The 18,113-nt window shown below is 34.5% G+C and overlaps 1 protein-coding gene across 2 annotated transcripts; it reads right to left on the reverse strand.

Annotated features, from left to right (window-relative positions):
* Window positions 1-1,583: 1,583 nt before the first annotated feature.
* On the reverse strand, window positions 1,584-17,935 carry LOC144957210 (protein archease-like). Of its 2 annotated transcripts, none has more exons than XM_078888263.1 (9): window positions 17,800-17,935; window positions 11,515-11,601; window positions 10,802-10,826; window positions 8,126-8,181; window positions 5,322-5,403; window positions 3,839-3,921; window positions 2,829-2,881; window positions 2,091-2,127; window positions 1,584-1,813 (listed from the first exon to the last, which is right to left on the reverse strand). In XM_078888263.1, exons 2-9 carry the CDS (start codon window positions 11,587-11,589, stop codon window positions 1,724-1,726), a joined length of 501 nt encoding a protein of 166 aa, XP_078744389.1. In that variant the 5' UTR covers window positions 11,590-11,601; window positions 17,800-17,935; the 3' UTR covers window positions 1,584-1,723. The 2 variants fall into 2 exon arrangements, with proteins under 2 accessions (XP_078744389.1, XP_078744388.1); XM_078888262.1 differs by having other exon boundaries at window positions 17,796-17,935.
* Between the last annotated feature and the right edge of the window lie 178 nt (window positions 17,936-18,113).

Raw genomic sequence — 18,113 nt, forward strand, 5'->3', positions numbered from 1 at the left:
TGAAAATCGAAATTTTTAGAGACAATGGCGGAATAGCGGAAAGGAAGAGTGAAAATAGGAATGATTCCACCAAAAGTGGAAGGGTTGGCAGGTTATGTAATACTGATTAACACTGAATTGAATGCGGTCATTGACAAGATAGATCTGGGTGGGGTCTTTGACCTCCCATAGTGGGCAGGAGGTAATATGCTTTGTTTTCTTTCTCTTATATCTGTTTTCCGAGCTGCTTTCTGTCTTTGTCTTGGAATGGGATTGCTGGTTTTGTCCTGGCCCTGGCTGGGATCCATGACTGGGAGGGAACCACGTTAAACACGTTTAGTGGATAATGCACTATATAAAAAAAAAAAAAAAGAAAAATACGATTAAAAAAAATAATTCAAGTTGGAAATAATTAAGATTTTTTTTTTTTGAGCTTTTTTTTTTTTTTATAAAGCGCAATATCCACTTAACATGCTCAAAGCACTTTACAAGGGGTCCCTGGCCAACAGCAACATTTAACATGTAGAACGAGCCATGACGCCTGTCAGGCAATATTAAATCTTTTTCCAACAGAGAAAATGCCATTAACAGCCAGGTATTTATTATACATCTGAGTACGGTGAGAGAATGTGAGTAAAGAGCCTTTTTCCAAGGACATAACTATGCACTGAGCAAGACTCGAACCCAGGACTTTGCGATTCAAAAGCGAGTGTCATACTACGAGACCACATAGCCGCACAATAGGGAAATAGGGAGAATAGAGGACTCTATCCACCACACACACACACTGATCTTTGCTGTGTACATTTCTCATGATAAATCACCCTCAGTTTTAGTGGTGTGTAACCATATGACTTCTCACCAAACTGTTATGATTGCATCATTCATTTGTTTATTAAATTCATGGATTCAGATCAAAACATTTCAAATTAACCGTAAACGTACAAACATACATACATCATAAATTATTCACACACACACGCACAAACATAGCAAACACACAAACACACAAGCACAGGCATTGAAGCAGAGACATGCGCATAAAAATCAGCTTTTAAACTCTACATAATTTTGGATGAATAGTAAAGTAAAGTAAATACAGCTTTGGATTGCTTCGAGTCATGCTGTAAAAATAAACTTTAAACCATATACAGTCACATCTCTTCAATCCGAACACCTCCGTTCCCAGTATTTTGTCCCAGTAGATTACAGAGACATCTGGATAGTAGTAGAATCAGTCCCTAAAGTGTACAAATACAAATAAAGAAGAAAAAATCAGTACCAAGGCAATCAGTCCTGATAAAGGAGACATCCGGATTGTGGAGTTCCAGATGAGAGAGGTGTAACTGTATCTGAGCGTAGCCATCGTAAAGTTATAGCCTGACACTGACCAAAAAATGACGTCAAAATGCCAGTCTTTTGCCACAAAAGAAAACAAATTGTGAGCTGTATTCAATAATTCAACCAATGAAATAACTTGTTTCCTTGAGCTCTACTAACGACAACTCACTAGACGCTACACAAACCTAAAAAATGACGTCAAACTGCCGGTCCTAGAGGGTTCTAGTGTCAGGCTAAACGTTAACGATGACTATGATCTGGGCTCAATTTCAAGACTTGTCAGTCTTGTTATCCTAAATAAAACTTTTTTTTAATGTCGAGGTTTAATGGTTAAGACAAAAAGACAAACAAAATTAAATAAATAAAAAAATTAAAAAAAAAAAAAAAAAAAAAAAAAATGAAATCAAATATCTATGATGACAAATACATCATTGGTGTCCTTTTCCGGGTGGACTTGCATGTTGGAATAAGTGATGGCCTTGACCTCTGTACCCTGGAATTAAAAAAAAAAATAAGAAGAGAGAAAGGAAAAAAAATAATCAGTTAGCTTACTTGGACAACTTGAATGAATCTTGTTGACATAAAATATTTGTCTGATGGATTATCTATAATTTATCATGGAATGGCTAGGCGATGCCATCTGAACTTGACATGTTTTTGGTTGTTTTTTTTTGTGTGTGTTATTACTGGTATTATCAACTATCTAAAGCTACGAACAAATGATCCAGTTGAAAAAAAAAAAAAAATCAAAATCAGATAGCAAATCTTACTTGGGGATGTTTGCTGATATCAAAAGGTTCTCCATACCTGTGGGATGAAAAAAGACATTGTCACAAATTTTTCATGCTCATAAAATCATATACAGTAACAAAAAAAAAAAAACAAGATCAAAGTTTGAAGTTTGATTAAAACGAGTCTTTCAATGAATTTCCACACTAACTCTTATCGATCATTGCCTTATAAATAAAGTTTTTATTTTCATGTTTGTTTTTTTTTAATAATAAAATATTTTCCTTATTTCCTCATATTTGAGGTAGAATTTTGGGTTTCCTAAGCAAAACATTACTTTCAGAATACCTTGGTCTGACATAAAAAAGGGAGGATCAGTTCAGAAGCTCTGACACTAATTCAAATTCTTCATCAATCGCCTGTCTGCTGTGACTTTGAAGCAAAAACCCAGGCTAGCGGAGGGCTATGCGGGTTTAATTTCTCTACAATAGGAGATTAGTTTCTTGTAGTAGGACTCAAACATGGGGTATCCTTATCCAGTCTGCGATCTCAGCACCTGATGCTAAAAAAAAAGATCAGGCCTTGGTCCTCAAACAAGATTTTTTTTTTTTCTCTTTAAATCATTATTTTAATTAGATATAGAGATATATCTGCAAACAAAATCTTAATGAATGTTTTGTTGATAAAGGGGAAACCCGAAACGTTCATTTGATCTGTTTTTGTAATTAAATTGGAGCTTACATTCAAAATTATTATTGATTTCAAAGACAAACACTTACCCAGAAGCTTTAATCTTGAAATTTTCCTCATCAAACTCTGTAATTCTTATCACCTGTTTTGTGTGATGATTTTTAAAAAAAATTAAAAATTGTTCAAATAAAAAGTATATTATATTCACAATGAAATAAAACTCTTGTAATTTGCCATTAAATCGATTAATAAGAAATATCAAAAAGGGGAAAGAACTCCTACCATTGAGCAATGCTGATTCTCTGATATAATGCAAAATGTTGCATCTGTCTTCCTAAATTAAATTGACACCCGCATTTCACTTTACTATCATTATTTAATTCTCTGATATGGCGTTTGATCTATCATTTTCTATGTAGCTACATAAAACGGTCGGTAAACAATTTCTTTCAAAACAAAAACAAAAACAAAACACATATGCACACACAGAATAAAAAAACACTAACCCCCCCCCCCCCAAAAAAAAAAAAAAACAAAAAAAAACAAAAAAAAACAAACAAACAAAAAAAAAAACTTCTTAAGGCTACTTTGGTGATATGAGGCTCGCCATCAGATTGGAAGGTACTGGGTTCAAATCCCGCTCTACGCAACGCATACTTGAGTCCTTGGAAAAGGCTCTTTACTCACATTCTCTCAGTGGGCTCAGATGTAAATTGAGTACCTGGCTGTTAACAGCTTTGTTATTGTTTCTGTCAGAAAAAATTGAAATGTCAAGCATCTGAACTCTACTGTACCATATCAGATTTCCTTTAACTCTCTCCTTACCAGCTATTTTTAGAATTTACCCCGAAAATTCACAACCACCCAGCACAGAAAAAGACTTTTCCTAATCAAACAAAAAAGTAACACGTGAGTTCTATAACACAGTGTTTAATATTTGTAGCTGTAATCAAAGCATTAAAAAAAAATTTTGTGTACAAGAGAAATCAGAATGAGAAAATTTTCTGTTACATCCTAACGAATGTGACGATTTTCCTATGGGTGGTAAGGAGAGGGTTAAACAAATTTTAAAACAAGGAGAATGGAATGACAAACAGACCCTTGCAATCATGAACTCCTCAGCAGAGAATATGAATAAGAGTTCGTTGAGGAAATCATACAGTAGTCCACAAAGATCATCACCTGTAATGGATAATTAATAAAAAAAAAAAAAGAAAATGAAGCGGTTCTTAAATATTATCCTTGGTCAAAAGCCGTTGATGCAAATAACCCTGTATGTGTATGTGTGAGCCAGCATGTGCATGTGAGTGTGTTGAGAGTGTCATATGCCTTGCAAATAACTGATGACCAATTTGACATTAGAACATGGGTGTAATTTTGGTTTCAAATGTTTAGAGGTGTTTCCTGAGGTTGGTCTTTATGTCTGATATTAAGCCTAAATGCACATCAAAAAAAGGAATAGCCTGTAAGCTCTTTATAGAGGCAGTGCACGACCAAAGTGTAAAAAAGGCAAAGACGTAAACAAAGAGCAGTATAACCTCCCTCCTCCCTTCCTCCACAAAAGAGTGGTAAGTACTCCAATGAAGCAAGAGTTTATCCTCGTTTGTGCAGCTTTAACCAAACAGTTAAAAATAAACCGTTGGGACTAGTATATTGCAAGTAACAACAAGAGATGAAGTGAGTAGGAAAGTGCCAACAGACAATGGAGAATAAACATTTTTCGCTCTTAACCCCCATCACCGCCGCGAAAATATTTTATTCTCTATTGTCTTCTGGCATTTCTCCTACTCACTTCATCTCTTGTTGTTACCAACATAAGTGCCTGCTCCACTCATTTTTCTGAATTATATTGTAAGTACTATCTGCCAGAGATAACCGAAATAGCTACCCAATCACTGCTGGGTGGAAAGAAAGTAATCAGTAAAAAAAAACCCCAAAAAACTCGACTCATCCCACTATCAAATCAGTTCCTTTTTTTGTGAGGCAAGTGGTTCACCAATTGAACTTTTATAACTCAAGGTAACACCCCATATTGACAGATTTTCTTGGTTGTGTCAGGTTAATCTACAAAAATTAAAAAAAAAAAAAGCTTTGAGGTGAAGACACTGAAACGTTTCTTAATTTGTGAAGTACAAAATATAATAATTTCTTCAATTCAAAGTTCCATTTGTAAAATGTGACACACTCAAATCTACTTGTCATGGACAAAAAAATCAGTGCGGTCAATTTTTATGTATTCTTAATATAAATGTTGTAGACTTCAGCTTTTTACTTAGCCTTTTATATATATAACGCAATATCCACTAAACATGCTCAAAGCGCTTTACAAACTATATATTTTTATAAACATGATTGAGACAAATTATTAACGTAAGTTCATAAAGCCACTTATAACTCTCCTGTCAACATCTAAAGAAAATATTCAGACAAATTAGAAATATTGATGCAAATTTTAAAAAATAAAAAAATAAAAAAGAGATTAATCATGATAAAAATTAGGACTATTGCCAGAGAGTCTAAACCTATCTGATTACACCGTCAAATAATTTATAATTATGCAAATGCAAATAAACAGGATATACCAGAGGCTTCCATGTCGAAGGCGTAGTTCATCTCCACAGTGTCTAGGTTGGTGGTCATGTAACCGTACATTGCCATGGCAACCTGAAATAAATATACACATCTATATATATATATAAGCTTGCCCCCCCCAAAATAGAGCATATTATCAGAGTGAATAGGATTAACAGACCTGCCATTTTACCGGCACAAAAAATCAGGACCAAGGTCTTAAAAAATCAGACACAGGAAAAAAAATCAGGACGCTTGAAAATAAGGCACAAAACGTTACATTGATATTTTTTTTAAACACTCACCTGAGGACACCAAACTGTATAGCACAAATAACAAAGACCAACTATAATGCACACAGATGAAAAAGTAGTAAAAAAACGAATTAAATCCAAAGAAAATGCACAATTAACAATTCAGCTCAGCACGAGGTAGAGTTGAGAACAATGAATCAGTGACTGTGACTGGTGATTGACGATTGAACGAATGGTGTGCACGAAATTGAAATAAACCACAACACAGGTATCGATGTCTTCTATGAAACAATAAGATATGAAGTGAGTAGAAAAGTGCCAGAAGACAATAGAGAATAAACATTTTTTTTCGCGGCGGTGGTGGGGTTTGAACCTGCGACCTTATTGGTACGACAACTCCGCCTGGCAGGTGAGAGCGTGGCTCTACCGTGTGAGCTATCCACGAACACAAAAATATTCGTTTCAAACCCAAAGTCATTTCTAGATCCCTCTCTCACCCACTTCTTGAGATCGCCGATTCGTTCACCACCATCGCGAAGTAATTTTGACCAGCAGTTAAGCTTAATAGCCAATATTCTCATCACAAACATATAACATAGAAACGATTGAGACATTGAGTATGCTCCGGTGTATGGGGTGAATTTTTTTTAATTCAGAAAAGTGAGTGGAGCAGGCACTTATGTTGGTAACAACAAGATATCTTGTTGTTACCAACATAAGTGCCTGCTCCACTCACTTTTCTGAACTATGAAACAATAACACCTACAAATTCATTCCCGTCTGCCCATACTATAAAAAGAAATACTTATTTTGGGCAACATCACTGATATCATTATATCGATACCGTACAATGGGGTGGGGATACGGGTCACCTCATCATTTGATTACCACTAAAAAAAAAAATTCTACCAATTTTTTTCCGCCAATTTTTTTTTCTAACTAAAAAAATTCGGGTAAAAAGAAAAATCGGGACGTGAGAGAGAAAAATCAGGAAATCGGGACAGCAGCAAATTTCGCATAAAAATCAGGACGGTCCCGATTAAATCAGTACAAACGGCAGGTCTGGATTAAAGACAATCTTTTACTGCCAACTATGATAGAAGAAACTCTAGAAAATCTTCAGAACCACCAGCTCCATAAAACCAGGGTTCGTCTCACTTGTTGAAACTAAAACAGACTGAAACAATTTTTGCTTCACCTCTGGAAAGGAAAGTAGAGAAATTTTTCATCCCTATTGGTGAGGTGAGGGAGGGGGGGAATTGTCGTCTTTGTGAGATACTCATTCTCACCTGTTTCAAGTGAGGTAAAGCATTAAAACACCTTATCCACGGACACAGTCTTGCAATCCCTGACACCTATTAAGTCCCAGACCATACTCAAAATCACACGTTTTGTATCTATGATGTTACTAAGCTTGTGAGTGATTTTGATTTCTTTTCTTATATGTAACCCCTTGCCTCAAAACGGTAGTATGTTGGGATGATAAAGATGCTGAAAATTGAATTTATAGCCAGCAATCTCAGACTTGCGTTGAGTTTGTATGTTTTATAGAGGAGAATGAATGTTATAATTTAGTCGGCTGAATACCAACAATTCAAAATATTGACCAGTTTAGCTTTAAATTGACTTTTTAGCATCTGGTTCATCCCGACATAATACCGTTTTGAGATGAAGGGTCACAAATTATAAATGTTTTCTATTTTTTATTTATAGTGCAATTACCTTAATTGAATTCATTTGTTTATTGGAAAATCTGAGTTCATTTATGGTTTATAATGGCAAATTGCCTAAAATAAACCTTTTAACTTTGAACATGGTTTAAACCCGTCAACCACCAATGCCATAATAAGGATTATATAAATAAAACAATAAACAATAAGCATCTCCATCAATCTGCTCTCTGGTTAATATCACTTTTAAAAAAAATAAAAAAATTGAGCTTTATATAGCGCAATATCCACTAAATGTGCTCAAGGTCAAAGCGTTTTACAAGGGGTCCCTGGTCAACAGCAACATTTAACATGTAGGACGGGACATGACGCCTGTTAGGCGATAATACAATTTTTCCGACAAAGACAACGCTGTTAACGGGCAGGTACTCATTTTACACCTGAGTACGGTGAGAGAATGTGAGTAAAGAGTCTTTTCCAAGGACTCAACTATGCGCCGAGCGTGGTTCGAACCCAGGACCTTCCGATCCGAAAGCGAGTGTCATACCACTAGACCACATAGCCGCAATATAATGCAATAAATATCCACTAAACATGCTCAGAGAGTCTGAGGGGTCCCTAGCCAACAGCAACGCTTAACAAGTAAGATGAGACACAATGCATGTTAAGCGATATTATAATTTTTTTGCAGACAGACACAATGCTGTTAATGGCCAGGAATTAATTTTACTTAGCTTTTAACAACACTATGGACATTTATATATAGGACATGTCCACAATGCTGTTTTAATTGAGTTAACCAAATTATAAAACTGGAGAAAACAAAACAAAACAAAACAAATTTTTTAAAAAGAAGAAATTTTAAAATATGAATAGGAATATCAACCTCACCTGTTCAAAGCTCTCCTTTAGGTCTTTACCTTCTGATTTATTGTTAAGGGAATCGTCTGATAAATAAATAAATAAATAAAACAAAATTCCCTTTATTCATCCCCAAGGGGAAATTTGTCTTTAGGGTCTTTTTCCAAGGGAAGACTGGAATAACCCAGGCATCAGCCGCAGAGCAGCACCGCAAAGTGAGCTAGGGCGAGGTGACTTACTCAAGGCCCTACAACACAGCGACGGGTGATTGAACTCGGTACCTTTCGGGTAGGAATCAAAGACCGTACCACTAGCCACGCTGCAATAGCTGCCAAACATCACTTGTAAATATCAAACAATTACTCAAAAGAAAAAATAAATTCAAACAATAAAACTAGAACGGTGGAAAAGAGAAAACTTTTCTAAATACACTAATATAAAATATGACCTGTTTCTTTTCCTTTTTACATCATTCATTGAATTTTTAAAGAGTATCACTGTGGATCACAGATGAGAAGGACCTGAAAATATATGACGATCTGAATATATTTTTTCCCCCCAATCCATCTTGTGCATTCAACTTGAGCTTTTATAAAGCGCAATATCCAATAAACATGCTTGAAACGCTTTACAAAGGGTTCCTGACCAATAGAAACACGTAACATGCAGACCAAGTTATGACGTCTGTTAGGCGATATTACAATTTTTTCAGACTTGGTACATTTACTCCAACTTATTGTAATGTATCATAAAACAGTATTTGTGTTTGTGTGTGTGTGTGTGTGTGTATATATATATATATATATATATATATATATATATATATATATATATATATATATATATATATATAGAGAGAGAGAGAGAGAGAGAGAGAGAGAGAGAGAGAGAGAAAGAGAGAGGGAGATAAAACTAGAGAAAGAGAGAGGGAGATAAAACTAGAGAAAGTGAGGAGAGAGAGAGAGAGAGAGAGAGAGAGAGAGAGAGAGAGAGATAGAGAGAGATAGAGAGAAGAGAGAGAGAGAGAGAGAGAGAGAGAGAGAGAGAGAGAGAGAGAGAGAGAGAGAGAGAGAGAGAGAGAGAGAGAGAGTTCTAGTTTAGTCAACACAAATCACAAAAAAAGCACATCGAATAAATCAACTCTCATTTCATAGACTTGTCTCAGAAAGGATACGTGCATGTAGCCTGTAGAGAGAAGACAAAGAATCAGTTAATGTCAATAAACTAAAAATATCAGCTTACTCAAACCACTCCAAAATAAAATATCTCATATCTAGAGCATTTATATAGGACAATATCCACTAAACATGTGTCAGAGAGTCTGATGTTTTTTGTTTTGTTTTGTTTTTAAGGGTTTTATGGCGCTTCCAACACATTTAGGTCATATCAGCGCCAGTAAAAAGGAAGAAAATGGATAGTAAAAAGTTCTAGAATTACAATTAAAGCACCCAATAAAAGGTAAGACAAAGGGGAACTGGGAACAAATAGGGATCAGATGTAGATTCCAATGTACTTAGTTTGAGATCACCTATAAGTCTCATCCGGACACAAGCACAAAATCCAACAGAGAGGAATACACTCAAATGTTTACATTATACACTAAAAATAACAAATATAATAATACATAACAGAGAGATGATTTACAAGGAAAAAAAATATCATCCACAACAATAACCATGCATTTGACTGTTTCCCTCCCAGCCAAGACCTCTAACCAGGGCCAGGACAAAATCAAGTAACCTCATTTCAAGACAAAGACAGAAAGCATGTTGGAAAACAGATATAAGGGGATAGAAGACACAGTATGGACCTCCCTGCCCGCTATGGGAGGTCAGGATCCCCACCCAGTCAGAGAGTCTGAGGGGTCCCTAGCCTACAGCAACACTTAATAAGTAAGATGAGACACAATGCCTGTTAAGTGATATTAATATTAATATATTATAATTTTTTTTTTGGCAGACAGACACGGTGCTGTTAATGGCCAGGTATTCATTTTACACTTGAGTACGGTGAAAGAATGTGAGTACAGAGCCTTTTCCAAGGACTCAACGATGTGCCACTCAAAAACAGGTCTCGAACCCCAGACCTTCTGATCCAAATGCAAGAGTCATATTACTAGACCGCATAACCGCACATATACCTGCTATGCACGATTTTAACTGGAAGTGAATTGTTAATAACATTAATTTGGGGTTAAAAAAACAAAAACAAAAATAATAAAAAATAAAAATGGGAACGAAATTAGTAATAAAGAATGTGTCTGGTCCAAAATGCTTCTTAAGCCAAAATTAAAAGTTAAAATTGGTTATTAAAAAATACTTCAGTATTTATATAGAGCCATATCCACTAAAAGTGCTCAAAGTTCATTAAAGGGGTCTGTCGCCAACAGCAGCACTTAACATGTAGGATAAGACATGATAGATGCCTGTTAGGCGATATTACAATTTATTTCTGAAACGAGGATATACTGTGAATGGCTAGGCACTCATTTTACACCTGAGTACGGTGAAAGAATGTGAGTAAAGAGCCTTTTCCAAGGACTCAACCGTATCCCGCTCAGAGCGGGACTCAAACCGTGAACCCTTCTAGTCCAAAGCTAAGTGTCATACCACCAGACCTCATAGCCCCAAACATTACGGTAAATAGAATCCCGAAAGATGGGATTAAAAAAATGTCAAAAGAATTTCAAAGTTTCAAGATACTTACTGGACATCAGCTGTATGATCATTATCTGTTGATACGGACACAAGATATAGATATACAAATAAATTAGAATAATAATAACAACAACAATACTACTACTACTACTACTTATAATAATAATAATAATAATAATAATAATAATAATAATAATAATAATAATAATAATAATAATAATAATAATAATAATAATAATAATAATAATAATAATAATAATGCTGAAACATCAGACTCTAAGCGCTGAAATTACAAATAACATTTGCTTAAACACTCACACAAATCAGTACAGTTGATTTTTATGTAATCTTGATACAAATATTATAAAATTAAAAAGAAAATCTATATTCTGCATTTGAATTCCTTTACAAAATGGTCAATGTGCTTTAATTTGGTTAATCTATTCTCACAGCAGGCCATATAGAAACAAAATTCTATTGCATTCATGACAAGTCGAAAAAAAAGAAAAGAAAAGTTGTTTAATATGGTGAAGATCAGGTTATTCAACGTAGATAAGAAATACTAGGCATCATTTATACTATTCTTTTCAGATAATACAGGTGGAAAAAAAGAAGAAGAAATTGAACAAATTGTACTGTTATATGACAATATAAAACGAACTGTATGTTTTTGTTAACGAAGTGAAAACGATCTTTGATTAATGTTGCATAAAAATTTGAGACAGGAATTTATACATAAGTCAGTAGATATTGTAAACTCACAGAAATATTTTCTTTCAGGAATGCTTGGAATCTCCTCCTTGGAAATGGGTCGTTTGCAGTACTCATTCTCATCATCCATGACTGAATCTTTAAAATACAAAAAAAAAAAAACAAAAAAAAAAAAAAAATAAAAAAAATAAGAAAGAAGAAAAAAAAAGGAAAAAGAAACATAGAAAACAGAGCAATGAGCTAAATACCAAAGCTGTTATTTTCAAATTGATTGTGAAGCAGCCCTGGCCGTATATGTTGTCTTATCCAAGTCAACGTAATGTGGGGAGGGGTGTGGGGGTGTACTGCCACATTTGACCTACTTACAAATTAAATTTAGATTCATTTACCCCCTTCCTTTTCGACCATCAATTCCTTGTTTCACTTTTGACATATGCCACCAGGTTGTCTAGACTGATATATTCACTGTACGGGGACAATAGTGTGGCAGACTTATTTTCACCGTACGGTAATAATGGTATCTTGGTAGCTAACGAACTTTGCGGAGTTTGTCTGTGTTCAATCCATGACCTCAAGAAGTCGAGGGGAGCGGCTCAAGATAGACATAGAGATTGAAATCACTTTTTCTCGAGTTGTGAATAGCTTGTACTCATACAGCCACGCTCTCCCCGGCCAGGTGGAGTTATTGTACCAGTAAGGTCGCGGGTTCGAGACCCCATTGCCGCCGAAAAATTGGAAAGCTTTATCGGTAACTGTAACCAATTCTGAGAGCTCATCGTGCTAAGGCAGGGAGCCCAAATATTCGCTCCTAAGAAAAAATACAACCTAGTACCTTTAACTACCGTTAACAGGAAAAACAAACGACCTCTAGCTATCCCTAATAGAAAAAAAACAAACAAACATAAAAAAAACAAAAAAAAAAAAACAACCCTAGGACTGCTTTACACTGCCTTTCAGTACCTCACAAATCAAAATGGCTGCCGAGAATCAAAACAATGGTCAAATTAGGAAATTTTAAACTTTCACATATCTATCAAGGTTTGTTCTATATGATGACAAATTGAATAAATAAACGTCTGACAAAAGGTCCAAAGTGAAAATACAAATTGAAAGAAATGCTATAACGAGGAGTTTTTGGGAGGTCTCTCTAGCTTTTGTTCTTGCAAAATTTTTCTTTTTTTAAAAAACTCGTCTGCACGCAGGAAGAAAATAATGTCGGATCGAATTCTGGAGGCTGAGGCTATTACATCACAGTTAGTTTCCTGGCTTCTGATTGGCTAATACATACGGTGAAAATAGTCAGTTCGTAACTATAGACTGGAATTTAATAGAAATTCTAAATGTAACTCACACACTTGAAACCAATGTCATATGAAAGAGCTGGCAACACAGATTACAAAACAGTTTGAATATTGTTTCTATCTTGATTAGAAATGTAGTTACGGCAGTTCAAAGTCTGACATTTCCGACCGATTTTTACCCCAAAATTACCATTGCAAAACTGTGACCGAAATCGTGTGATGTTATTAAAAAATGGTTAAAACAGTCAATATGGAGTTCTTATCATATATTGTAAACCAAAATGTTCGTCTTATCGAGGACAATGCATTTACATTAATAAAGGGGAAGATAAACATTTCAAATTAACACATTATTACATAATATGACGCAAATGTTATATAATTAAAAACTTGGTTAGATGTGAGAAACAATTTGCTATATCACTTCTGGATTTATCCCCAATATCTCACTGAAACAATTGCAAATAATTCCCCTCTTTGATTTAATACATAGAGAATAAAAAAGGGTTTGAGAGTATTTAAATGAAAAGATATAAACATGTTGCGTAATGACATAATGAGTTTATTTTTACCTCTGGCAATTAAATTGCATATAAATAAAATGGTAGATTGAAAAAGTTCAAATAAATTGAAACAGATTCCTTATTTCAATTAGAAGGAAAGTTCTGGCTTTTAATACTTAAAAAAAGTATGCTGAACCACTTTGGGTTTATTGCTATTACATCATTTGAACTGACAATTAATATAATGTTATTCCCCCCACTCCCCCCCCCCCCTCTTCTCTCTCAAAGTATGGGGGTGTCAAAATTTATAACTAATAGAACTTCTTACCATAATAATAATCCTGATTAAGGCTAAGGCCTTTCGAATATGGATACAAATAATAAAATATATCTAAGCATATGGGAAAGAAACTTGATGACTTGATGGCAAAATAAAATAAAATTAAAGCAATTGGTATTTAAAAAATATCGATATTATTAATATCGGATTTCACAAAGAGAAGAAATATACGGACTTTTAAAACAAAAACTATAAAATGCCCATAAAGAAAGTTGGAAAGTATGTATTCAAAATAAAAACATAGTAAATAATAGTACTGAAAATAATATGGACTAAATTTTAAAAATAGTACATAACTAAATTTAAAATATCGATATGAATATCGATATCGTCGGGCAGCCATGATGAGAAGATAATGTAATGCATTTCGGCGCAGAGTTAAAAAGTGTCTGCGCATAGATATAGAGCCCTGAAATTTGGCATGAATAAAGTTTTGATATTATCCTAAAAACAAGCGTTTTTATTTTTAAAAAATAAATGCAATTGAAAATGGTCTCATTAGGAGGTCGTTCACTCATCTTGATAGAGATAACATGAGACAATTGTTCACTGCACTTGTACGTCCCCACATGGAATTTGGCAATGTAGCATGGGCACCACGACTACAGAAAAACAAAGACCTCATAGAAAGTGTTCTAAGACGCGCAACTCGGGTCATTCCGGGATTCAAAGATCTAGAATACACAGAAAGACTGAAAAAGATAAGAATACCTAGCATGCAGTATAGGAGAGACAGAGGAGACCTAATTGAAGCGTACAAATGCACACATAATTTATACTATGTTAGCACGAGCCCTCTAAATCTTGATTCCACCAGCACCACCAGAGGACACAGATTCAAACTCTCCAAAGAAAGGTGTTCTCTAAACCTTAGGCAGAACTTTTTCTCAGTTAGGGTAGTCGACAAATGGAACCGCCTGCCTGCAAAAGTTGTCGATGCCCCTTCATTGCAGGCATTCAAGTGCCGTCTTGATGCTCATTGTGAAACAGAAAAATACTGTTTGTAAAGTTAAATTCAGACACCTCCTTCCACTATGTGGCATGCCCAGTTTTGAGAGACTTGAATTATATACGTTCACGAATGCACAAGAGCAGATAAAAGGCTGTAAAAGCCTACATAAATCTGGACTTATATCATATCATATCATATCAAAATTGCCAAATTTTAACTTTATCGGTAACTGTAACCAATTCTGAGAGCTCATCGTGCTAAGGCAGGGAGCCCAAATATTCGCTCCTAAGAAAAAATACAACCTAGTACCTTTAACTACCGTTAACAGGAAAAACAAACGACCTCTAGCTATCCCTAATAGAAAAAAACAAACAAACATAAAAAAAACAAAAAAAACAACAACCCTAGGACTGCTTTACACTGCCTTTCAGTACCTCACAAATCAAAATGGCTGCCGAGAATCAAAACAATGGTCAAATTAGGAAATTTTAAACTTTCACATATCTATCAAGGTTTGTTCTATATGATGACAAATTGAATAAATAAACGTCTGACAAAAGGTCCAAAGTGAAAATACAAATTGAAAGAAATGCTATAACGAGGAGTTTTTGGGAGGTCTCTCTAGCTTTTGTTCTTGCAAAATTTTTCTTTTTTAAAAAAACTCGTCTGCACGCAGGAAGAAAATAATGTCGGATCGAATTCTGGAGGCTGAGGCTACTACATCACAGTTAGTTTCCTGGCTTCTGATTGGCTAATACATACGGTGAAAATAGTCAGTTCGTAACTATAGACTGGAATTTAATAGAAATTCTAAATGTAACTCACACACTTGAAACCAATGTCATATGAAAGAGCTGGCAACACAGATTACAAAACAGTTTGAATATTGTTTCTATCTTGATTAGAAATGTAGTTACGGCAGTTCAAAGTCTGACATTTCCGACCGATTTTTACCCCAAAATTACCATTGCAAAACTGTGACCGAAATCGTGTGATGTTATTAAAAATGGTTAAAACAGTCAATATGGAGTTCTTATCATATATTGTAAACCAAAATGTTCGTCTTATCGAGGACAATGCATTTACATTAATAAAGGGGAAGATAAACATTTCAAATTAACACATTATTACATAATATGACGCAAATGTTATATAATTAAAAACTTGGTTAGATGTGAGAAACAATTTGCTATATCACTTCTGGATTTATCCCCAATATCTCACTGAAACAATTGCAAATAATTCCCCTCTTTGATTTAATACATAGAGAATAAAAAAGGGTTTGAGAGTATTTAAATGAAAAGATATAAACATGTTGCGTAATGACATAATGAGTTTATTTTTACCTCTGGCAATTAAATTGCATATAAATAAAATGGTAGATTGAAAAAGTTCAAATAAATTGAAACAGATTCCCTATTTCAATTAGAAGGAAAGTTCTGGCTTTTAATACTTAAAAAAAGTATGCTGAACCACTTTGGGTTTATTGCTATTACATCATTTGAACTGACAATTAATATAATGTTATTCCCCCCACCCCTCTTCTCTCTCAAAGTATGGGGGTGTCAAAATTTATAACTAATAGAACTTCTTACCATAATAATAATACTGATTAATGCTAAGGCCTTTCGAATATGGATACAAATAATAAAATATATCTAAGCATATGGGAAAGAAACTTGATGACTTGATGGCAAAATAAAATAGATTAAAGCAATTGGTATTTAAAAAATATCGATATTATTAATATCGGATTTCACAAAGAGAAGAAATACGAACTTTTAAAACAAAAACTATAAAATGCCCATAAAGAAAGTTGGAAAGTATGTATTCAAAATAAAAACATAGTAAATAATAGTACTGAAAATAATATGGACTAAATTTTAAAAATAGTACATAACTAAATTTAAAATATCGATATGAATATCGATATCGTCGGGCAGCCATGATGAGAAGATAATGTAATGCATTTCGGCGCAGAGTTAAAAAGTGTCTGCGCATAGATATAAAGCCCTGAAATTTGGCATGAATAAAGTTTTGATATTATCCTAAAAACAAGCGTTTTTATTTTTAAAAAATAAATGCAATTGAAAATGGTCTCATTAGGAGGTCGTTCACTCATCTTGATAGAGATAACATGAGACAATTGTTCACTGCACTTGTACGTCCCCACATGGAATTTGGCAATGTAGCATGGGCACCACGACTACAGAAAAACAAAGACCTCATAGAAAGTGTTCTAAGACGCGCAACTCGGGTCATTCCGGGATTCAAAGATCTAGAATACACAGAAAGACTGAAAAAGATAAGAATACCTAGCATGCAGTATAGGAGAGACAGAGGAGACCTAATTGAAGCGTACAAATACACACATAATTTATACTATGTTAGCACGAGCCCTCTAAATCTTGATTCCACCAGCACCACCAGAGGACACAGATTCAAACTCTCCAAAGAAAGGTGTTCTCTAAACCTTAGGCAGAACTTTTTCTCAGTTAGGGTAGTCGACAAATGGAACCGCCTGCCTGCAAAAGTTGTCGACGCCCATTCATTGCAGGCATTCAAGTGCCGTCTTGATGCTCATTGTGAAACAGAAAAATACTGTTTGTAAAGTTAAATTCAGACACCTCCTTCCACTATGTGGCATGCCCAGTTTTGAGAGACTTGAATTATATACGTTCACGAATGCACAAGAGCAGATAAAAGGCTGTAAAAGCCTACATAAATCTGGACTTATATCATATCATATCATATCAAAATTGCCAAATTTTAACTTCATATAACTTCTGGAGTTATTATTAATGGATTTTTACTTAATTGGCACCGTTTAAAAGGAAATTGAAAGACGAAAATAATTATACCAAAATATATGCGATATTCCTCTTTATAACGAAGTTATGCATCTTTAATTGAACCCCCCAAAACGAGAACGGCGAGTTGGGTCACAATTTGACTGCCACTGCTCATTAAACTGCCTACCGCGCGATTATTTTTTTATGTGGAAATATGACTGCGGATTGGAAGTCCACGCCCATCCTCTTTATGATAGATATAAATTTTTTAAACGTCCCCTGTTGGGAAAAAAAGGAAACTGCCAAAAAAAAATTTTTTTTAAATCCATCTATCTAGTCTAGGAGTCTAGGCCTAGGGTAGTAAAATTGGGTACCGCCCTACTCAGTCTACAGAGACCAGGTCTGTACGAACTATCTATATCTTTACTTTAACAAGACACATACCTACGCGTTCTATATTCTTGCTTTAGTGTAGAAATAGTAATACAGTCCACCGTTTTAAATGCTCGTGAGCGCCCAACAATTTATAGACAATAAGAGACTCACTACAATTTCATCATATATCTAAAATTACTTGGAACCTGTACTTTTACTTTCATTTTTGTTACAACAAGAGTCAGCTCGCTTAGAATGTAAAAACTCGCCGGTCAAATAGAATAAGCTTTTAATTTACACAACTATGATTAGATACTAACATATTGTAGAATATTACTAAAGTCTCTTTGAAATACCGAGTTCTAATTTTGTTAATGAATAATTTTA

Source organism: Berghia stephanieae, chromosome 11, assembly GCF_034508935.2.
Source record: "Berghia stephanieae isolate SIO BIC M18660-M18661 chromosome 11, UCSD_Bste_1.3, whole genome shotgun sequence".
Taxonomy (NCBI): Eukaryota; Metazoa; Mollusca; class Gastropoda; order Nudibranchia; family Aeolidiidae; genus Berghia; species Berghia stephanieae.

Bases quoted from the DNA above. Each gene is read 5' to 3' on its own strand.
- LOC144957210 (XM_078888263.1), bottom strand. From the start codon at position 11,589: ATGATGAGAATGAGTACTGCAAACGACCCATTTCCAAGGAGGAGATTC. The intron at 5,404-8,125 runs GTGAGGTTGATA...TATTTATTTCAG, and splicing joins TAAAGGAGAGCTTTGAACAG to GTTGCCATGGCAATGTACGG. The intron at 2,128-2,828 runs GTAAGTGTTTGT...TTCATCCCACAG, and splicing joins TTCAAGATTAAAGCTTCTGG to GTATGGAGAACCTTTTGATA.